This window comes from Athene cunicularia (genome assembly GCF_003259725.1).
Source record: "Athene cunicularia isolate RWA chromosome 2 unlocalized genomic scaffold, athCun1 chr2_part1, whole genome shotgun sequence".
Taxonomy (NCBI): domain Eukaryota; kingdom Metazoa; phylum Chordata; class Aves; order Strigiformes; family Strigidae; genus Athene; species Athene cunicularia.
This window is the reverse complement of record NW_020799095.1, coordinates 20,611,945-20,635,997: the sequence shown is the minus strand read 5'-3', so window position 1 is coordinate 20,635,997 and position 24,053 is coordinate 20,611,945. Positions and strand designations below refer to the sequence as shown.

The 24,053-nt window shown below is 37.4% G+C and overlaps 1 protein-coding gene across 2 annotated transcripts in view; it reads right to left on the bottom strand.

Annotated features, from left to right (window-relative positions):
• Positions 1-24,053, bottom strand: part of SNX13 (sorting nexin 13) — a 52,163-nt gene that overhangs the window by 17,931 nt on the left and 10,179 nt on the right. For both annotated transcript variants that reach the window (XM_026841971.1, XM_026841972.1), the window contains exons 3-15: positions 23,369-23,458; positions 22,845-22,966; positions 19,851-19,972; positions 19,599-19,700; positions 18,839-18,927; positions 18,339-18,422; positions 13,992-14,130; positions 13,408-13,496; positions 12,202-12,301; positions 8,116-8,309; positions 6,465-6,569; positions 4,810-4,942; positions 4,120-4,157 (exon numbers count right to left, since the gene is read on the bottom strand). In XM_026841971.1, the coding sequence (XP_026697772.1) occupies positions 4,120-4,157; positions 4,810-4,942; positions 6,465-6,569; positions 8,116-8,309; positions 12,202-12,301; positions 13,408-13,496; positions 13,992-14,130; positions 18,339-18,422; positions 18,839-18,927; positions 19,599-19,700; positions 19,851-19,972; positions 22,845-22,966; positions 23,369-23,446 (1,395 nt within the window). In that variant the 5' untranslated portion in view covers positions 23,447-23,458. The remainder of the gene's footprint in view (positions 1-4,119; positions 4,158-4,809; positions 4,943-6,464; positions 6,570-8,115; positions 8,310-12,201; positions 12,302-13,407; positions 13,497-13,991; positions 14,131-18,338; positions 18,423-18,838; positions 18,928-19,598; positions 19,701-19,850; positions 19,973-22,844; positions 22,967-23,368; positions 23,459-24,053) is intronic.

Sequence of the window (24,053 nt, the reverse complement as noted above, 5' to 3'; positions counted from 1 at the left end):
GGTTACTAAAGCCTTTCTTTCTTTTACACAGAGTGCAGAGCCCTTCATTTCCCCTAACAGTTTCACATAATTTCGTAATCACTCTAACATATTTGCTGCTTTAATTTTATATCTCAACTCTAAAAGAAGTACAGCTACAAATAGTCTTTTATTGTGCATTTCAAATAAACAAAAACCCTTCAGACAACTGTGGATACAGATGTTGTATAACAGATCTTTTGGGTTTATCTTTATACCATTCTGATTCCTTTCAATTGACTTAAAGCACTACACAAAAGTTACAGTGCAGTAAAACCTGCATAATTTCTCTGCTGTATGAAAGAAACAACAAGCACTTCTCTCAGAAATGTTTTCCGTCAAAAAAATGAACATATACATCCTCAGGTGGCTAATGCCCTGTCTCCCTGTTCAGTAATTATTGGGATCAAAAGCAGCTTAATAGGTCTTTAGAGAAGCTTTGCTATTATTCAAAATTAATACATCTGATTACTAGGACGTAACATAATAAAGCTCTAAGATTGTTGGATGAAAAACTTGGATATACAACTGAAAGAAATAGAGGATGGGCCACTACACATCTGATCCTAATATTAAATTACCCAGTTACAAAAAATGATGGAACTACTTAAGCAGTACTCATAAGCACTGAGATCCCAGCTACTTTATATATTTTACCCCCAAAATTTCAAAATTCTTCAATGATAAACATTCAGAATAAAGATGCAGCTATTGGCTATCTTTTCTAATTTAACCAAGCCAGTTTATTAGGAGTTGCCACAAAAAGTTACCTAGAAGGGGACCTACTAGGTAGCAGTGCCATAAATGTGTCAAACAAACCTCAATACACATCAATCAAGTTTCTAAACTGTTTTCTTAAACATAAACCGATCTTATTACCATCAAAATACACGTTGGACTTGAAAATGTAAATTATTTAAAGACTCTGGTCTTCCCCTTCATCTAAACCTTTATTGGCTCCATGATATCCCAACATAATACCCCACTCATTCCTTCTCAATTTCTCTAGAGGGAATGGCTCTTCTCTGTCTCAACCACCTTCCATCTCTGCCTAAATATCCACTATGGAAGTCAAGGGAAATATTATTTCTGTTATAAAGTCTAGATACTGAAGAGATGGCATCATTAAAAAGGTCTGAACACATTAACTACACTTTAACATGTAAGAAGTCTCCTAAAAGTCTTATGATACAGTTTGCAGACTTACAGTACAAAAGTCCCAGATTGAAAACAGAATTTTGCGTCTGGGAAAATCTATTTTGCCACTGCATGCTACAGTGCTGAAAGTTCATGTCTGTTCAACAGCAGAACAGATTAATTAATGCAAAAATATTCGGAGGGCAGACATCATCTTTACCTCAAGAGTTTCCTAATCTGTAAATTACTGGATGCTGGAGAGTATCACCATAGGTGGACTGTTCCTATTATCTTCATTAGACACTTGCTTTTGGTCATTGCTAGATACAGGGCTTTCTGTGACCCGATCCATTCTTAAACAAGTCACCCCTGGACTTAGCAATAACCCTGTAAGGTGTGCTCTATACTGCAGTGTCCAGATTTAGGAGCAGGATATCACCCGAGACTGATGAAAAGCAGCCATTTTTGGTAGCTTGGATAAGTGCTGATACTCAGAGCTCTAGGATTTTATTATCAGTAAGATGGAAAGGATGTTAGTAAATAAGACAACTACCAGTCAACTGCTCGAGCAATTTGTTTGCTATGAAATACTGACATGAAGGTGCTGTCAGACTTTTTAGAAGGCATCATTATTTCTTGTTTTCCTTGCCCCCCTCCATTGCCACTCTTGACAGTTCAGTTTTCTTCTTGATAACTGAATGTAGTTCATGCTGACATACACTAATGACTGCCAGAAGTTCAACTCAGCCATTTCTGCTGCCATTCAAGGTCTTGGATATGTAACACCTGTGTAACTCCTTCTGTTTACTCAATGCAGAAGTAATATATAAAACTCACATTATGGATCTGTTTAGATGAAATCTGCAAGGCCATAAATATTCACAGTAGTTTTATACCCACAAAATATGCCCTACTGGTTTAATAAGGTAGATTAACATGTCAAATTAAAAGGCAGAAATTAACAAGATACTTTTGTAAAGTAACTTTTCATTGAAACAGTTTTGAGCCTCTCTTCAAAGTCTTAAAATATATTCCTACAGTGGAAGTATAAACTGCAGGTGATGTATTTTGTAATATAAGCCTTAGGATACATTCAACTCCTGTGTCAAGGCACTATACAGCAACAATTAATACAAGTAAATGAAATGGCTGAGAGTTGAACAGATAACAGAAGAGATAGTTTGTATTATGACCTCGTATCTTTGACATTAGGTATATTCACAGGAACATAAGTTAATTAAAAAGAAAAAAAAATAAAATCACACCACAACCCAATCTTATTTAATACATTAGATAAAGTACAGAAACTCCCTGACCTTTGAAGTAACCTTTCCAAGGACTATTTTTCTTCATGTAACTGACTAACACAAGGGAGCTAAACTATGTGTAGAGAAATTTACTCTTGACATGGAATTCAGCCAGGAAAAACTAATCTACCAGTATTCAAACACCTGTAAAAGCACTGAAAACCCCAAACAATATGGACTACAGAAAGCAAAAGTTCTTCTGCATAAATAGAGCTTCATTACACACTTCTGCTAGAATGTTCTTCACTTTTTATAGAAATAAAAAAATGTAGTATTCTGCAAACATCCTTTTCACAACAAAACCAAAATCAAGACTTTGAAGTGTCCCACACAAATACCTATTTGTATTACAACAGTGCTTGATAAAGGCAAGTCTTCCTTCTGCATCTAACAGGAGCTTGCATAAACTGTATCAGCCGACCACATCCCCTTTTGTTCATATTTCAAAATGTAAACCAAAAGGACAATAGGGAAAAAACAAACAAACAAACAAACAAACAACAACCCTTAGCTTCAAAAAACCCTAAACAAACCAACTTTACAAACAAACAATGCCCACAGAGAAACGTGTTTACATTTATGTTAAATGTATTCCTTTACAAATTAAAGGAACTCTACTCCTCTGCATGCGAGCATGATCTAACCAATGCACTGGAACTTCTAAGGAGCTACAGCATCTTCCAAGAATGAATTAGAAGGGCCTATGAATCACATAAGCCAGGAAATTGCATGCAGATTGCAAACCTTTCTAAAATGGAAAGATTTGGAAAAATATTCTCATATGCCCAACTGAACCTTGCATACCTTGTGGCTCAGCTACACATAGTCTAAAGAAACAATTAAGAGGGAGAGGAGAAAGTACATCAACAATTTTAGGATTTTTCCTTTTTAAATAACTGTGATTTGATTTTCAGTTTAATACACTTTAAACCTAAATAAGATCTATGTGGGACAGGTTATCTGGAAAAAGTCTGGTAGACATACACAGTTCTCTTAATACTTACGCAAACATTAGTACAAGCAGAAGCATATTTCATATATTCAGGTACATTCATGTAACAAAGAAAAGGTTCTGACAAACTGACCTAATCAAGAATTTCTTAAAAAAAACCAAACAAAAATTGAAATTGAAACTGGTCAGATTAGAAAACCCTCATATTCTGAATGAATTCTAAATACTTTTATGTTTCCATATCAATACCTAACTCAACCCAACAATCAACCAATAATAAAAAAAAAATAAAAATCAAATGTCTCATTTTAGTCTATTTGAATTTCAAGAGATTTCAGTTTCAAAGGATTTGTTTTCATCTATTATCACCTAACTTCAAATTTATGACTACTTAAAAAATAAACAGAGATAAGAGAAAGTATTTTTTGCATAAACTAAATATAGATTATTACTGTTTCTGTGAGAAACAATGCAGAATTTCATTAAATAAGGAGGAAAATACAAAAGGAACAGTTTAATCTTGTAGATTAATTGATACCTTATATATAAATGGATTCAATTTGATTCAAGAACTTTTTCAGAAATTAAACTGCAGTGAAGCAAAATCTCTAATTATGTAATTTGAACTGCTTTATAGCACTTTCCCTACTGTTGGGGAAAACAAAAAGTAACTTTATTTTTTTTTTTTTAAATACAAGCACTTACCAGATTAATGCTGCCGGTAGGAGACCCATTAAAAGATTCTGGGAGCAGTGAAAAAGGGGAAAGTAAAAAACAGGTTAGAAGATTTTCTCCAATGTAGGGCCACACACAAGAAATAAAAATGCAAAGACAAAACATTTTGGAAAATCATGGATAACTGTGGCATTGGACAAAATGTTGCAACCAACTTCAAGTTTCCAATAAAGACACCTAAAGAAAAATGTATGTAAATTTATACAGCTATAGATACAAAATACATGCATTCCTTTTTAAGGTTATATCACCACGTGAAATTCTTCATTAAAGGAGTCAGTTTAATAGGTAAAGAATATCCATTAGATTTGTACTTCAGTTAAGGACAAGAATGATTTTAATTGCTTTGAAAAGCCACATGTCCTATGTATCTTCAATTTCCATTTCTGGATGAAGAATATAGTTGCATATTAAAACAACCCAACTTGTTGAAAAACCTCAAATATTTTTTAGTAAAAAAGGAGAACAGGAGTTGCAGACTTGACCAAAAAAAATTACTACAGAAAAATAAAAATTTCACTCCTGAAACAACTTAAAAAAAAAAGCACAAGGAGGAAACATTAATTCAAAAATCAAGATAATACGGGAACTTTTCTTATTTTTATTTTAAAGCAGAAAAAAAGAATGGTCCCAGGAAACCCCCTTAGATATAGAGCTCACCTCCTTCACCATCATCTGATCCTCTGAAGCTCGGATCCTTCAGCATATCCAGCTCAGTTAACATACGCACATACAACACATTCTGTTTGAATGAAGGGTAGAATCTTTCATCTCGCAGCATCAATTCATACACCTTATTGAAATAAAAACGCCAACCTTAGAAATACTTCTTACATTTTTTAATTAATTAGACAAGCTTTCATAAATTCTACTTGACCAATTTGTATCTCTGCATTCTATTATGTGTCTCTGAGTTTCCCTTAAAACCCTAATGAATGTTTATCAAATTTCAATTCAGGCTTACTCTATACAGAAAAGTTATGAGTACTAATTGTGCTAGAAATATAATACAGTCTCAGAAAATATCTCTCTAGTTAGACATTCACGTGTAGGAAGGAAAGTAGCACATCAACTGTAAATGTTTCCTTCCTCTCCTCTTAACCCTTCCAATTGCACTATAAATGTATTAGGTCTTTATCCATTTCACAAAAGGTTATCCCCAAGTCTCTGTTGGTAAACTATAAACATAGACCTGCAAACACTTAGGGGAAGAGGTAAAAAAAGGGAAAGGAAGGAAGAGAAGACACTGCATACTACTTTCCCTGAAAGTTTCCAGTTCAGCCAATACAACCCTACCTCACAAAATTTTAACCACACCATATCAAGAAGTTACCTATATAGCCTGTACAGTGACAGTATATATACATATACACACACGTATCTATATGTAGTGGGAATGAATTAATAATGTTTGAATATTCATGTCAACTCTAGTATGTTTTAATGATGGTACAAGTGCTATCACCTGGTAATAATGCAAAAAGATTTCACGCATGTCCGAGAAGTAAATTTCATTTCTAACACATGACAAATTTGTTCTTCAGCAGAAATAAGATCCTTGTAACATACTTTGAGCAATACAGATTTCACAAGCTGTTTTCATTATTTTTAAATGTGGGCCTTAAGTACTACAGAGTGATTCTAAGTTCTACAGTTCATATCACTAATTTTTAGCATGAATGAGAACATATTAAGCTAATGACCTAAAATAAAAACCGTTCAGACTAGGTATATAATTTACTGCCAGAATATTAAGGATTCACATTTAAAAAAAAAAAAATATATAAATTAGACTTGAGTGATAAAATCTACATATGCAGGTAGTAAAAAGACTGGTTTATCTTCAGTAATTGCTGCTTCTGAGTGCAACACTGTGCAGGCTTGCAGAAACAGAACAGTCAAATTAACTTCTGGAAGGAGATTATATAATTTAATATGGTAATGTGTTCATATCCACCTTTGAAAAAGGGCTAAAACTGCACCAAAATTGCACCACTTAGTTATTCTACACAGGCACTTTTCTTAAACTGGTGCATAAACACAACTAATAATCCCATAACTCTAAACTGTACTTCAAAATTAATTTCATACAGCACACCTACTCTTTCAGTCTATTCCTTTGAAAGCTATGGGCTATGTATGGCTAATCAGAAGTTGTCAATTTAGAGTATAATTTTCATAGAGTAAGAAAACGGTAAAATAGGTTTTAGGTTTCAGATATTTGAGATCTTTACTCCTTTTTCAATGGCTGTAGTGACTTTTAATACTCTGTAGCATTAACAGTTCTTATGAAATACAGGATAAATACAGTATACCTTTCTCTGAATGTCATCGAAGATTTCAGGTGTTGGATCCTCATGGTTCAGTGTTTCTGCCAGTTTTGCTACTAAGTTGTCATCAATATCAACTCTTGGAGATGCCTGTCACACAGATCTAAATCAACTTCTGCAGCATAAAAATACGCTTCTATTCTCACAAATAAAATCCAATACAATTCTTCAATTCTCCAATTACACTAAATTTCTTCTTGATAACCACCTCTACAACCGTCTAGAACACACAGCAGGAGTCAGATGCCCTCCTCCCCCCAAAATTAAGATCAGAGTCTGTATTCAAATTCAGACATTTCAGTATTAAATATGAAGAATTATCTTAAAAACAATTTATGCACATTAATCTGAAGCAGTCTCTAAACCAAATTTATTCAGACTTAAAAACAGATTTTATTAATGAATAGAAAGATCTAGATTCAGAAATCAAGAACAAACCACCAAGAAGGTAAACAGATGAAGTCCTGAAATATCTGAGGAAAGGCTAACAGTTTGTCAGCTCTGCCAATTTCTGGAGAGATTACCAGTAACTGCAGTCATGGTAGCTTCTTATGCAGACTCTATTACAGCTACAATCATACTACCTTTATCAGCCAGCAAATTCCCAGTGATTCCTTGGTATGACATATTTCAAACCACTGCCTGTTAAGCATTCTTTTATTATAGATAGGCCCAAATTCACACACTTTCCCCATTTTCTATTACAGGGAGCCAGCATGGAACCAGACACAACATAGCTCACTTGACAGCACAGCTGGGAGGCTGAGTTTATCAGCTCTAGAATATATCTAGTGTTAGGTGGCTTCTGACTTCAAACTGGTGAGCATTCAGTCAGCTCAAAAACCCATCAGAGCAAGCTCTGTACAGGCCACCATGATGATAGGCTATTGAGGTGAAAAACCAAAGTGAAAGAAATGATGCAGAAAGAGAAACATAGGGGATATTTGAGGGTAATTTGTTGAGAGAAGCTTTTAAGTGAGTTGCAAGGTGATTTTTATGCATACACAAATTCCAAACATGCTTTGTTAACATGAATTGACAAGTGTTTTCTCTCACAGACAAAATTACTGGGAGCATCCAAGCTTAGCCTATTGAAAGATACCCAATGGCGATATTTGAAACATTTACACAGATAATTGTAGAGAGGCACAGGAAGTTATTTTATTTGAAAACCCAATCCTAATCCAAGTTTGTACAAATATTGGGTTGCGCTTTGGGATTTTTTTAAACATTTCTTAAGAGGGGGCGAGGGTGTAGGGCAGAGTAAAAGGGAGAGAAAAGGAAAAGGACAGCATACACAAAGGGACTGAATTTCTTATTCTGTCTTCAAATTTTTCTCTAGTTTTTCTTGATTCTAGAAAGTCAGATTCTAAGGAACACTTTCAGTGCATTTGGCACGATAGTCAGTGCCAGTATGAGACTTTAAATGGCAGGGGAAGAGGAAGACATTTTCTTACCGCTTCTCTCTCCTTACTGACATAAGGAGAGAGAAGATATACAAGTAATAGCTTAAACATCAACTTGCAAACAGCTTATGCCACATCACAGCCATTTCACATTAACATAGTCAAAACTACGAAAGAAGCATCTGTACAAAGAATAAATTACAAACAATGTAGGAATAAGTTATTCCTACCTTTTCTGATAAATATTGCTCATAAACTCCAAATGCAGCTGCTCTTAATAGACCCTTGGTTTGATTAGTTTGATGTTTTCCATCTTTCTGCCGGCTTTGAAGTACCTCCAGCTGTTGCTGTGCCGTAACCCGGTATCCTTCCACTGTCATCCAGAAAAACAGATGTGCTTGGCCACCAGTCTGCTGCATATAATCTACAGAAAAAAGCCACAACACAATCACAGTGACTGTTCTGCATCTTAGAATAAGAATTCTTTATGATGTTAACTACATATGGAATTCCAGGATCTGGTTATACATCTGGAATATTTGTCATCTAGAGACAAAAAATAAGAAGTACTGTATACATATTGGTGATAATCAGTAAATGAAACCGTGAGCAAAATCTAGGAACGAAGCACTGAATCCTAAAGCATACATGTGAAAAGCGAATCCGTCATTACTGTGTGGATGTCTCAGGCTTGTACAGCATGATACAAATTGAGAGGAAGTTCAAACTGGAATTCTAAATCACATGCATAGAATCGTAGATTCACTTAGGTTGGAAAAAACCTTTAAAATCAAGTCCAACTGTTAACACTGCCAAGTCCACCACTCAACCATGTCCTTATATGCCACATCTGCATGTCTTTTAAACACCTCCAGGAATGGCAACTCAAACACTTGAGGCCATTTCCCCTTGTCCTATCATTTATTACTTGAGAGACCAACACCCACCTTGCTACAACCTTCTTTCAAGTAGTTGTAGAGAGAGATAAGGTCTCCCCTCAACCTCCTCCTGACTAAACCCCCCCCAGTTCCCTCAGCCGCTCCCCGTACGACCTGTGCTCCAGACCCTGCACCAGCTCCGTTGCCCTTCTCTGGACACGCTCGAGTCATTCAATGTCCTTTTTGTAGTGAGGGGCCCAAAACTGAACACAGAAATCGAGGGGCGGCCTCACCAGTGCCAGGTACAGGGGTAAGATCCCTTCCCTAGTCCTGGTGACCATGCTATTGCTGGCACAAGCCAAGATGCCACTGGTCTTCTTGGCCACCTGAGCACACTGTTGGGTCATATTCAGCCAGCTGTCAACCAACACAGGTCCTTTTCCACTGGGCAGCTTTCCAGCCACTCCTCCCCAAGTCTGTAGTGTTGCATGGGGTTGTTGTGACCCAAGTGCAAGACCTTGTTAAAATGCAAGACTCGGCCTTGTTAAATCTTATACAACTGGCCTTGGCCCATCAATCCAGCCTGTCCAGTTCTCTCTGCAGAGCCTCCCTAACCCTCAAGCAGATCAACACTCCCACCCAACTAGTGTCATCTGTAAACTTATTGAGGGTGCACTCGACCCCCTGAAATGCTGAGGTTTCAACCCCAAGCCCCAAATTAAGGTTGACATATGGGTGATTCCCACAGCCCTTCACAACAGGGTGATGAGTTTGCCTTTAGGCTTCCCTCCAGGGTGCAGCCAGCCTTGCAGGGAGAGCCATTAGGTAAATGAGCCCCAGGTGTCCTGCATCAAGTAAACAAAGGTCAGGTGTCCCACTCAGGGATAAAAGCTGGGACCACTTGCAGGAAGGGGCAGTGTCTGTCTGTGAGGTGGATGCACTTTGTAGAGTTTCTTGTTGGGGAAGGACCTCCCACCTCCCTGGAACTGGGCTCCAGTCAGGTCTGGCTTTTATAAATGCGGGCTTTGTAGAGATTCAGTATGTGGCTTCCTTGGTCTTATGTATCTGGCCTGTTAACTCGATTGTCTCCTGTCCCTTTTATGGGAGACTGCATTTCACCACTTATTCCACCCATTGCTGGTCATGTGGTGTCATTGTTGGGGTCAGTGGGATTGATGTCAATTATGTATAATCTGATTGACTTGTTTGTAACCCCAGCAATTTGGTTATTGGTTCATCTTAATGCTGGCTGTGTCCTTTATGCTAGGCCTAATAATTGGCAAAACACCCCCTCATCCAGATCATTGATAAAGATACTAAACAGAACTGGCCCCAATACTGAGCCCCAGGGAACACCACTTGTGACCAGCCACCAACTGGACTTAACTCCATTCACCAAAACTCTCTGGGCTCAGCCATCCAGACAGATTTTTACCCAGAAAAGTGTACAGGCATCAAAGCCATGAGCAGCCAGTTTCTCCAGGAGAATGTTGTGGGAAATGGTGTCAAAGGAATTACTGAAGTCCAGGTAAACATTTCCTGTCATTCACTAAGAAGGCTGTGTTGTCATAGAAGGAGATCAGGTTAGCCAAGAAGGACCTGCCTTTCATAAACTCATGCTGACTGGGCCTGATCACCTGGTTGTCCTGTACGTGCTGTGGGATGGTACTCAAGGTGATCCACTCCATAACCTTCCCTGGCACCAAGGTCAGACTGACAGGCCTGTAAGTTCCTGGATCCTCCCTTCCAGTCCTTCTTGTAGATGAGCATCATATTTGTTAACCTCCAATCAACTGAGATGTCCCCAGTTAGCCAGGACTGCTGATAAATGATGGAAAGTGGCTTGGTCAGCACTTCCATCAGCTCCCTCAGTACTCTTGGGTGGATTCCATCTGGCCCCATAGACTTGTGTGTGTCTAAGTCGTGCAACAGGTTGCTAATCATTTGCCCTTGGATTATGGGAGATTAATTCTGCGCCCGTTCCCTGTCTTCCAGATCAGGGGGCTGGGTACCCAGAGAACAACTGATCTTACTATTAAGGACTGAAGCAAAGTAAGCATTAAGTACCTTGGCCTTTTCCTCATCCTTCATCACTATGAATCCCTCCACATACTATAAAGGATGGAGATTCTCCCTAGCACTCCTTTTGTTGCTAATGTATTTATAGAAACATTTTTTATTATCTTTTATGGCAGGAGCCAGATTAAGCTCTAGCTGGGCTTTGGCCCTTCTAATTTTCTCCCTGCATAAGCTCATGACATCCCTGTAATCCTTCTGAGTGGCCTGTCCCTTCTTCCAAAGGTCATAAACTCTTTTTTTCCCCCCAGAGTTCCAGCCAAAGCTCTCTGTTCAGCCACTCCAGTCTTCTTCCCCCTGGCTTGTCTTTTGGCACACAGGGACAGCCTGCTCCTGCACCTTTAAGATCTCCTTCTTAAAGAATATCCAGCCTTCTTGGACATCTCTGACCTTCAGGACTGCCTCCCAAGGGACTCTGTCAACCAGGCCCCTAAACATGCCAAAGTCTGCCTCCAGAAGTCCACGCTAATGGTATTTCTGCTGACTCTACTTCTTACTTCTTTAAGAATCAAAAACTCTTATCATTTCATGATTGCTATGCCCAAGACAGCCTCTAACAGTCACGTCACCCACAAGTTCTTCTCTTTTCACAAACAAAAGGTCCTGTGGAGCATCCTCCCTAGTTGGCTCACTCACTAACTGTGTTAGGAAGTTATCCTTCCACACACTCCAGGAACCTCCTGGACTGTTTCTTCTCTGTTGTATTGTATTTCCATAATTAAAAGGACTATCACCACCAGCAAAACTGATGGATATTCTTACCAATGACATCAGCAGCTCAATTAAGTCACAGAAGAGAATCAAACATTACAAAGTATCAAAACTTATACAACTTCAATCCATCTATCAATTTCTTGATTATATGATAAACCAAAAATAGTACATGAGTTACTGCTGTATTTTAGTTTCTCAAACAAACTTCAGTAACTTTGTAATCCTCTAAACTTCAGTCTAACTTCTACAGTCATTAGTTCCATTAGCTTCAGTGAGACCAGCAAAAGTAAGACTAATAACTCTGATAAGTTTCAGAGTTATTCCAATTATAAACCTCTAAGCAATTCTTGCAATAGTTCTGTTCTAAACAGAACAAACTTGTTAAGTGACAGACCAAGAAACATTGCAAGAACAGAGAGATCAGTACTGAAACAAGCTTGATACAAGCTTTTGAAAGTACTGAGTGAGCATGGTGTTCTCAACGGTTAATGACAGACTGACATGCAAAAAGAGGTTTGGGTTCCTGCTGGCTAGGGGCTTATACACATTCAGCTCTCAGTAGATAGCTATATTTAGCAATTTCAGATGTACAGTCCTGTGAGTTAACATATTCTTTATAAACAAAGGAGATCGGATAAATTAACTTACCCATAAAAAATTGTAGTGCAACATTGTCTACCAGAATATGGTCCAGAGGGACTGTGCAAAGTTTTCCAAAGTTTGCTGCCAGATTCACAGTATCTATTTCCTGTAAGACATAGTTCAATGTCTTCATAGGTTTTACATTTTTAAAATTAGCTTTAAAACTTTTACTTACCACAAAGCAGACATAATACAAAATAATTTACATTATAGATAATAAAGCAACCTCTCAATGGTTAGTTATTTTCATAGTCACTAATAAATGAAGATCTAGATCATAAGGTCATGTTCTCATAACTGTTTGCCTTCAACATGGATGATTTCTGCTACATGGAAAGCTGGCTTTAACACTGCCATTCACATAATATTATACATGTCAAATTAACCACAAACTCCCCACCAACAGTAACAGTAGCATTAAAATTAATTTCAGCATTTGACTGGATGCAGGTCACCACAACTTAAATTTGTCTCTGCCCAACTGTCTTCTGTGAATATGACATTTCTTGGTTATTGCAGTAATGCTTCCAGGTCCAGCTGTAGAATACTTAATCATTTCAAGAGTCAATATGCAGAAGACTGCTTAATTCCTTGACTCTTTTTAGATGTGGTTCCAAGATAATGTAAAGTCAAACACACTGACTCTGTCACCCTTAAAATATAATTCAAAATGTAAAACAAGCAGAGAAACATGAGGTTCTCAAATTTAACATCCAATTTGTCACAGGCTTTTCGTTGAACTAAAGACGTAAATATGTCTATCAAAAGGCAATACATGGAGTCTACAAGGCATTGCAAAATAATCAACAAGCGGTACCTTTATCAACAAGAAGAGAAATCTTTGACAAAGACTAAACTTGAAGCACACAAGATATGCACTGGTGCAGCAAAAAAGAACTGAATCTAGGTTTATAAATACAAAGATGCTTTGCATCTATGCAACACTGTACTAAGAAGGTAAGAATTTTTCTAAGATATGCTGACATATCTTAAACTGCTTAAAGCCAGAATCAAAAAAACTAAATATGCAAAGGCTTAGAAACATTTTTCATACTTAAATTACAAATACAAGACTAACTTCAGTTGTATAATGTATTCCTATAAGTGCATACTTCAAGCTTCTGTTTCAAAACACAAGAATTAAAAAGCTAGACCAAACAAGTCATTTGTAATTTCACTCTTTCAGAACTTAAGAAATTCTAAACCACTTACTTTTCCTGACTGCAACCTCTGAATTCTTGAATCACATACTTTAATAACATATAATAAACTGTTTATTTGATTCTTTATAGTGTTGATATCTGAAAGCAAAAACAAAGCAGATTAAGCAAGGCAGTAAATAAGTAAATAGACTCTTGTTCTGAAATGCTCTACAGTATCATACAAAAAGTGACATATCACATACAAAACAGATCAGCTTTGAAGAGAATGTTTTTTTTCAATTTAAAAACCTTACTGATAGAAGCAAATAAGAACAACTATTTTTCTCAGATTAACTGTTAGTTGACTATCCATTAATACTTAAAGTATTACTAAATTCAGAACCACCAGTCAGGTAAGTTTCAATTCAATGGAAGCATACATACCTAACCAATTATTCTATATCTAAAAACCCCCCAACACTTATGAAAATTCAAGTTTTAACCCTTCACATGTAATTTCTTTAGCTTTTTTAAGTAACAACATGTTTTATACTACGCTGCATCAGAGTTTTTATTTCCTAAATTTTTGGAATATTCTTTAGAGATCATGCTAGCAAATGAATTTCATATTTCATAAAACAATACAGCACTAACCATCTCCCGCTGTATCTAGAGATCGAAGATATTGCAGTTCTTCACTTGCTTTATCTTTCACTGCTTCCAACTCTCCTATATTATCACTTAATTTAATAATATTCATAAAGGCCTCATAGTTACAGTTGGAATCACGAATCTGAAACAAAGTTTTACAGTGTGAATAATGCAAAACAGCTAAACTTACACGACATGATTTTCTGTGGTGAATTATTTTTATACAGTACTGCAAAGTGGCATTTTAAAAAAACTGTGACACTTCTAAACCTTCCTTTTGATACTGAAGTTCTATATGGACCAAGAAAGAAGCATGCACACAGTCAAAACCTATTTGAAACCATCATTGTCTGTTTTCAACAAGCACAACAAAGACACATGGAAAATCTGGCAACCTACTTAATGAAGATCCAAAACCCAATCAACCTTCTTCTGCTATTACCTTAGCTAAGCAGGCAGAAACTGGTGAGACCACTGAAAAGGTTTCAGCTTTGCCAATGTCCCCTGAAAGTGTACATGCTCCCAACATAATGGCTTGTTAAGATACAGAATTGCAAAAAGAATTAAAAATGTAACCATAGCCTACTGGGGAAAATAAAAAAAAAAAGTGACTGAATTAATTTCCTCTCTGAAACACGAATTCAGACACTCTTGTAAATATTATTAAACTATTTCAATACATACTATTTTCCTAGTATTGGCATAGGATGAACCTGCTCTAGGGACTTAAAAGAATTTGTGCACATGAAGGAAGCCTGCTGCGTGACCGAGATCACCGCAAACTGTGTTGTGAATGCAGCGTGGAGATCAGTGAAAGGTTGGTGGCTTTACAGCACGCACATGGAGGTGCAGAGGGTTGAGTTCTACTGCTGTCTTTACCATCTGAAGCCAAATAAAGTAACGTCACACATATCTTTCATAAAAGTTCACTTCAATTTGGAAATGTAATCTTTCATCTGTATTGCAGGAGTACAGTGACATGAGTTGCACGGAGCAGAGAGAATGAAGACTGAATACCTCTGACCAAATTTAATGGAAAATTTTCCTAGAAATCCGCTGTTAAAAGAAGTAGTACAAGCAATACTTCAATTTCAAATATTTTGGAAAAATGGGCATATCACAATGAAGACAGAAATGTTTGGATTAACTTCTGATTTTATATTGAAACTTTCTATTTTATTGAAAGAGAATTAGTATCAAACTGTGGTATGCCTAGAAACATGGACTGAAACTTATTATTTTCAGAAATTAGATTGAATTCAAATTTTACATCCAAGGTTTCAAAAGGAGCCAGAATTTACTTCAGTCATTTCTACTTCTGACCTTAATTTCTGCAACAAACTTCATTTCATAAGACTTAATTAAATATTACATTTTTGAATGCATTTATTCTTCCTTATTTTCCCCCCAGCTCATTTACTTCCAAAAGCAATTATGAAAATTAATATTTGGGACATCACCATCATAACAGAAAGCTTTATAAGAACCTCAGAATTCTATCTTTGGATGCATCCGGGGGCAGCGCTCAGTAAATAAAGAATGAGGCCAAGTTACAAATAAAGAACATGCGTAGGAGGAAAAGGAAACAAAAATTGAAAAGCTTGGTCCATATGAGCAGCAGTATTTTTTCTTATTAAAGTTAGGTTCCTGTTAGGAAAGCAGCATGCAAGCTTTTACATGAAATGGATGTAGCTGAAATAAAGTACATCTACACTTGAATTCATTCCATACATAAGAACTTTTACTCCAAAATACAAGGGTGTTTTCAGTGTAGCACTTGAACGCACACTATAAGACAAACATATATGAATAGAATTAGAGAGAACATGGGGAAAGGAAAAAAATTAAACTGGATACATGATGTATAAGGGATAATACACTACAAGAGTAAGTTTTAACTTGCTTTGCAAAAAATCAGTAACATTATAGTGTGAATATTCTATTTATGTTGATTTTACTATATATTACTACAGTGGTTCTCAACCTGTGGTCCATGGAACCTTGGGAGGGCCACAATGTAATAACAAGGGGTCCGTGAAAGCTTTAAGCTGGGGTGAGGAATGTCCAGCCCAGAAACATTTGCTCTGGCCTGCAGCACGCACTGCACATCCTTTTCCCACAGTCCCCTCCCCTCAATCCTCCTCTCCTACTCAAGCCCCACCCCTGCCTGCCCTGACACACTACCGTATTTGGTGCTAGTATGGTTGGTAGGACCCACTTTAACTAGGCATGTTTTCTCATCAAGACATTTTCTTAACCCAATAGCTCTCTGCAGGGTCACAACAGGGCTGAAGTCTGTTCCTCAAAGTGGTAGCCCTGGACCCATAAATAAAAGGCCTTTGACACCACTTCCCACAGCATTCTCCTGGCATAACTGGCTGCTCACAGCTTGGATGGGCACATGCTCTGCTGGGTAAAAAACTGGCTGGATGGCCGGGCCCAAAGATTTGTGGTGAACAAAGTTAAATCTAGTTGGTGGACGGTCATGAGTGGTGTCCCCCAGGGCTGGGTGTTGGGGCCACTCCTGTTTAACATCTTCATTGATGATCTGGACGAGGGGATAGAGTGCACCCTCAGTCAGTTTGCAGATGACACCAGGTTGGGTGGGAGTGTTGATCTGCTCGAGGGTAGGGAGGCTCTGCAGAGAGACCTGGACAGGCTGGAGCCATGGGCTGAGGCCAACTGGAGGAGTTTCCATAAGGCCAAATGCCGGGGGCTGCCCCTGGGCCACAACAACCCCCAGCAGCGCTACAGGCTTGGGGAGGAATGGCTGGAGAGCTGCCAGTCAGAGAGGGACCTGGGGGTGTGGATTGACAGCCGGCTGAACAGGAGCCAGCAGTGTGCCCAGGGGGCCAAGAAAGCCAATGGCATCCTGGCTTGTGTCAGCAATAGCGTGGCCAGCAGGGACAGGGAAGGGATCTGACCCCTGTACTGGCACTGGTGAGGCCACCCCTCGATTCCTGTGTTCAGTTTTGGGTCCCTCACTACAAAAAGGACATTGAATGACTCGAGCGTGTCCAGAGAAGGGCAATGAAGCTGGTGCAGGGTCTGGAGCACAGGTCATACAAGGAGCGGCTGAGGGAACTGGGGGTGTTTGGTCTGGAGAAGAGGAGGCTGAGGGGAGACCTCATCACCCTCTACAGCTACCTGAAAGGAGGGTGCAGAGACTGGGGATGAGTCTCTTTAACCAAGTAACAAGTGACAGAACAAGAGGGAATGGCCTCAAGTTGTGCCAGGGAAGGTTTAGACTGGATATTAGGAAGCATTTCTTTCCAGAATGGGTTGTTAGGCATTGGAATGGGCAGCCCAGGGAGGTGGTGGATTCCCCATCCCTGGCGGTGTTTAAGAGTCAGGTCGACTTAGCACTGAGGGATATGTAGTTGGGAACTGTCAGTGTTAGGTTAATGGTTGGACTGGATGATCTTCAAGGTCTTTTCCAACCTAGATGATTCTGTGATTCTGAAATATATATGGTGACTGAACACAAAGAAAGAAGGGGGGAAGTGAGAAGAACTGTAAAAACTTTTCATCAAATTTTAATTTAAAAATTGGCATCAAATTTGGAATTAGCATGTTAAATACCATAAAATGGTCCATTTGAGTGAGAAGAGTGTTGACGCTTTATTGTAAATTCATATGTAATCACTGCAATAAAGATATTATAACAGGAGTGTGTGCATTAACAGATTAACTTACTTCCCCTTCTCTCCAAATTTGAAGACCCTTCAGGAGAAAACTGAAATAAATATTTGATGCAATTGAGTGCTTCAAATCTTCAATTAAGTCTTGGTAATCCACAGCCACAGAAGGTATTTAAAGGGGGTCTGTGGTGAAGGAAAGGTTGAAAACCCCCTTATCACTACATTTAAAAGTTTCTCGTTTTTTTTTCCAGGTGCATTAGAGAGAGATCAAAGACTTTGTTTCTCCCTGTTCAGCTAAATTATTAGGGGTTACTACAAATATCCCTAAAAAAAAAAAAAAAAAAAAAGCAGAAAAGAAAATAAAAAGTTACTATTTACTTGTTGTTCTGGAGGCCTCTTAAGCCTTAAAGGACATTATGTAAAAACAGTCAAGGAAAAAAATCTTCCAAGGTTACTGCCATACCTCCTGAACAGCTGAGTACAACAGCCAGAGGACTCAACTTTACATTTTGACACTTTTATCCTCAGACTGGCAACTTTTGCTAAACAACCACAACACATTTAATATAGCAGACAGGAGTTCGCTGTATCTACCAATACATCCATTGATAATTTTTCTACCAGCTATCTGCCATAATTACAGGGAACACAAAGCTTCACATGAAAATATTCTGGAAATATCATTCATTTTAAACGTTATAAATCTTACCATCCATATGACATACTGATTAATATAATCAGGATCACTGAGCTGGTTAATTAATGGAAGAAGAATTCCTCGGGAGAGGATTTCCTGAAAAACAAAATATAATAAAACATTTTATACATTTATTCATAAAGCTAATATAACTGCAACAGTTTTAAAACCACTGTGTAGAAGCTAAATAAAAAAAATGTGTAATTACAGAAAGCCTTCAATAGACATTAGCACATTCCCTTCCAATTAACAGTAGATATTAATACCCAAAGAATAACAACATTCATTTCATCACTCTTTTCTAATGCTGTTAGAGATAAAAAAACTTCCAAAAAATTTCACACAAACTGTTCTCTGCTATTAAATACTTATCAAGATTGTACTGGCTTTAAAATACCCTAATATTAAACTAGATCAATTTTACAAAATAAAATAAGAAGAGCAGTTCAGATCTAAAAATTCTGATGGCATTAAACTGAAGAATTGGGATGGTTTCTAAAGTCCATACTTACCCTGACAAAGTATCGCATGATCTTGTTCTGGAAGTCTCCAGGAGGTAGCAATATATACAGTAAAACCTCACAAAGATCCCTTAGGAATCCTATGGGGGGAGAACAAAAAACGCTCAGCACAATTTTATATTATGTTATTTCACATCTTACTTGATATCATAAAAATCAACAGATAAATCCTTAAAATGAAATTCAAATATACAGTCATATATATTCTTATAGTTCAAGCATAACAGTAACACCTTTCAGACCAAATATAAGCAGCACTGATTGATAACCTGAGACAGATGTAGCATCTCAAAACCAAGACAAGAAAAAGCCAAATTTCAGCAAGCAAAAAACTAACTCCAATGTATTTTCCTTATTTAACATATATTTAACATATACAGGGTTCCCCCCCCCTCCCCTTCAGACACTTTGCCCAAAAAGATAAGCTGATTTTTGAAATGAAGACTATGGAGTAGTGACAAGGAAGGCAGATCTAACAAAAAGTTAAGAATCTGCAAAGCCATCCCCTGCCTACCAGAAAAAATATTTTTATCTTAAAATTCCTCCAATGAAGAGAGGAATAGCTATATATGTCCATACTTCATTATAATTCTAGCATTAATATGCACAAATGAGAGGAAATACACATCTATAGTAGACAAAGCTTTGAAAGTCACATGCTAAGATTTCAGTATATTTCATACTGTGAACACAATTGTTAGTACTTTAATTTAGTTTGCTATACTAAAATAACTTCAGAATATTGAGAAACCTTCTTCATCTTTGGGAGAAGTGCAGACTAGATCACGACAGACTTCTTTTTCCATTTCAACTTCAACCTCAAAGAATGTATCTACAAGTTCCTCAGCTTGGTCTATAAGAAGAAAATAAAAAGAATCATACTTTCTTGTAAAGATTAGAAACCCGAGAATAAACCTGAATTATAAGATTAAGTTAACTATATTCCACACATGTAAGATACCTGCCTACTCAGACTCAAATCAAATAATATTTAAATCATTACCTTTCATCTGATCATCTTTCTCTGCTATTCTTTGCTGAGCTTTTCTGAAAACTCGAAGATGAGTGCCAAAGTCATCAACGAGTCGTGTAGTGAAGTAAGGCTGCCAGTCTGTTTCCTTTGACCTATCAGAAAAGGACATCCATGAAAGTGAATTATGTTATCCTTAACACAAAGAACAGTAATACATTTCTACTTCTTCCTCCCTGCCAACCACCTCACTGATAGTAAACACAGAAAACCAAAGAAATGAATCAGTCTCCTAATTGTCTATCCAATGAAAACAAATCAAATATTGTAAAATACCACTCCTGCACCACATTAATATTTATGCTTGAACTACTTTAAGGTCAACATTAGTATCTGGAATAGTGTTCTGATTCATGATATTGTCAAATATCTGGGAAAAATCTTGATATAAACAGCCTATAATCTAAAACTAAAATTCTCCCCAGGCCTTTTTCAGCCTAAGTTTCTATCACTTTGGAAGGCACCTAAACAAAATCATTTTCTTCTGAATTTGCAGTATATGCAATGAGTGAGAAAACACACATTTCACTTGAAACCACAAGCGACCTAGCATTATCAACAACTGATTCCACAGCTTATATGAAACCTAATTAGCATGCATCTCCAACAATGCACATAGGTTAGCATCAGAAAAGTCACTGTTAGATCTGCATAAAACTATTTCCTTATCGGTATGAAAAAGACACAGAGATATTCTTACATTGTCCATGCCTTACTAGCCACACTGAAAAGGCACTTGTGCTATATGGATTTAATGAAGTTAGATATTAGTGACAACTTTTACTCTGAACTAAGTATTCTACTACCTGAATTCTCTCAGATACCGACTTTGTTATAGCAGAATCCTTTCACACTACTTCTTTTTTCATTTGTTCCCTCACTTACTCTTTCTTCCCTCAAAGAAAGAGGAAGGGATAAAGAACTCTGAAAGAGAGATAAGCCTACTGCAAAATCTAGATGTGGAAATATGAAGCAGAGCTGTCTCAAAGGGCAGCCAATCTAAACCATCAATAATCCAGATCCACCATCCACACAACCAACAAAGCAAACAAAAACACTAGGTGGCAGCCTTACACCATTCTCCCAAATATGCAACTCAAAGAAAAAAGAAAAAAAAAAAACCACAAACCAAAACCACCCGAACACTGTATTCATTCCTCCAGAAGCTCCCAGGGTGTAGGAAATTAGAGATGATGGCACTAATCTACGAGTGCTACAGATATAGCCAGTTACAGCCATTCTAAACACACTAGATTATTTACTCTATAACAACTGTTGCAGCCCTTTGAAACCAATTTGATATGTACAGAACACCACAACTGCACAGGAGTAGTGGTTGGTTTTGAAAAGCTATAGTACTATAGGAAAAAGAAGTTGATTTGCTATTACTTGACCTGCTTTGATACAGACCCAGTGCTTGATACTGTTCAGTGAAGTAACTTCACCAAATAGACAAAACTATTGAAGTTGGGTGGCCAGGTCCATTTCACATAAGCACAGGATTGCTTGCTGTAACATACAGTTTATTTAGCTTAGTTTGCACTATTTCCAACACCGATTCCTAGGACTTCCATTATTTCTCAATGAGTAAGATTTTATTATAACTGGGTTTTTCCTATCATTAAACCTAGCTTTCCATCTTTGACCTTTCTTGTAAGAAAAGATCTTCAAATCAGAGGGAGAGTGTAACAACATCTCAAAACTGCTAAGTAGTTTATTATATTTAGGTTACCCACAACCTCTTCTGAAGAGAAAACATGTAGCAATCAACACAATGGAATGAATACCTGAAATCATTGCCTAACAAAGAAGTAGATGGATGTAAAGGCATGTAGTACCTGAGCTGAAAAATCAACCATATTAAAGAAGAGAGTAAGTTCCCAGACATGTTCCCTGAATTCCTGCTACTTGACTGAGCAACAACAGAAACACACATGACCTGGTTTTAGCTGGGATAATTTTTCTTGAGCTGGAAGGGGGCACAGCTGGAGCACCAGACCCAGACTGGCCAATGGAGCATTCCATATCACATGACACCATGTTCAGTATTATAAAGGAGGGGCAGCCAGGAAGGAGGCTGGTTCTCTCTCACTTCCAGGATTGTGGCAGCAGGGATCTTTGCTCTTTGGGATCACTAGCTAGGATTAGGCTGGGTATCAGTCAGTGGGTGGTGAGCAGTTGCATTGTGCATTACCTGTTTGTACTTTTTATTACTGCTATTGTTTTATGTAATTCCAATTACTAAACTGTTTTTCACCTCAACCTGTGAGTCTCCCTTTTTCGCTCCAATTCTCTCTTTCATTCCCATGGGTGGGGGAAGAGCAAGTAAGTGGCTGTGTGGTGTTTGATGCCAGCCAAATTCAAACACCACCACATGGGACAATCAACCAACTATTAGCTTGTTCTGAATCAACCCTATTTTTAAAAAGGATTTACATATGTGACATATCATTTTGTTCCCCAGATAACCATTCTTTTAAAAATACTCATCGTTCTTACACACTGAAGAGTAATACCACTTCTAAAAGTTACCTGAGCTGATACAGACATTTGAATTCAGATTGACTTACCTTGGGAAAATTGGCTTTCAGATTGACCTACATTGGGAATAGCTCTGCCGTTTATATGAAACAGACCTGCATATAAAAAGGTGATGATTCATGCAACTCAATCTTAAATTGCAGGAAAAAAGCTATTCCACGATTTTAGACAATTAATCTAAATTTTGAAAAGGCCATTTTGCAGAAGACCATGACTACAAACATAATTTCCATTCATTCCTTAAGGGTTTAGCAAAAGGCTGTAGTTCTTAAGATAATGATCTCAAAATTTTACATGTTCCTTCTGTAAAATGCACTGAACTATGCTAATAGATAAACTTAATCATTTATCTACTACCATACAGACCACAGAGGTATTTGTCCAGTTGCTTATACAGCGTATTGATGTAAATACAAATAATCTTACCTGGCAGAAAACTGAACAAGTGCATACTGAAGAGCCTGTCTGATTTCCAGAAGAAACGATTCATCATCACTTAGCGTGTAATACCAATACTGCACATAGTCTCTCAGGGAAAACTGGATTACCTGAAAGCAGAAAGAAAAAAACTAAAGATGAACTAATGAACAAAATACAAAATAGCTTTTTGTGCCTGATAATGCAACAGCAGTCGTCTTAAAAATGTTAACATAGTGAACCATACTCCTACCATTATGGAATTGGGAGTGAAACAATACAACTCACACTGAAACCTCTTTTTCATATCGGTTTGCATGCAACCAATGCATGTTACATTGAGAAACTATAATATACAGAAAAGAGACTCAAATATTCCCCAATATCCTGGCCCATCCTCAATGTTTTTTCACCCACCACTCTCTAACACAATGAAATTTCTCTACTCCTATTTGTGTCTCAACTATTTAGATATTACACAGTCAATACTTGCAAAACTAAAAATAGGTTAAATAGTCCTGGTTAGAACCTACCTGTTGCAAAGGCTCATCAATTATATTCGCACCTGTCAGTCTTCTGTCAATCTTAATAGGTCTGGCTTCACGTTTCATTTCTTCTATGCACTTGAAAGAGATTAGGAAATGTAACTTTGCAGGTTTTAACTATAATTACAAATCAGCTGTAGTGTTTATGATATATGCATACTTCCAGTAATGACTTCATACAACAGTTTCCCTATTATTATAATTTATTGAGTAGATAAGATATAATCATAGCATCAGAGAATGGTTTGGATTGGAAGGGACCATTAAAGGCCATCTAGTCCAAATCCTCTGCAATGAGTAGGGACATCTTCAACTAGATCAGGTTGCTCAGAGCCCCGTTCAAACTGGCTCTGAATGTTTCCAGGGATGGGGCATCTACAACCTCTCTGGGCAACAACAGTATCTATATTTTTCACTATATAATAAATAATGGTGAGGAACTAACCTGAAAACCTACTTCTTGCTTACTGTCAAGGAGCAAGTTTGCTAAAATACTAGATCAGAAGGAAATAAAACCAAAATAGATACTGGGGGAGAGCGGCAGGGGCAGCACACAACAGCAGCACAAGATAGTTTGTGGGTAAGACCCTAGTTCCATACTTTATGAACATCCTATGCAACCTCAGGCAGGTAATTACTCGGTTGTTTTGTGTTTTGTTTGGGGGGGTGGGTG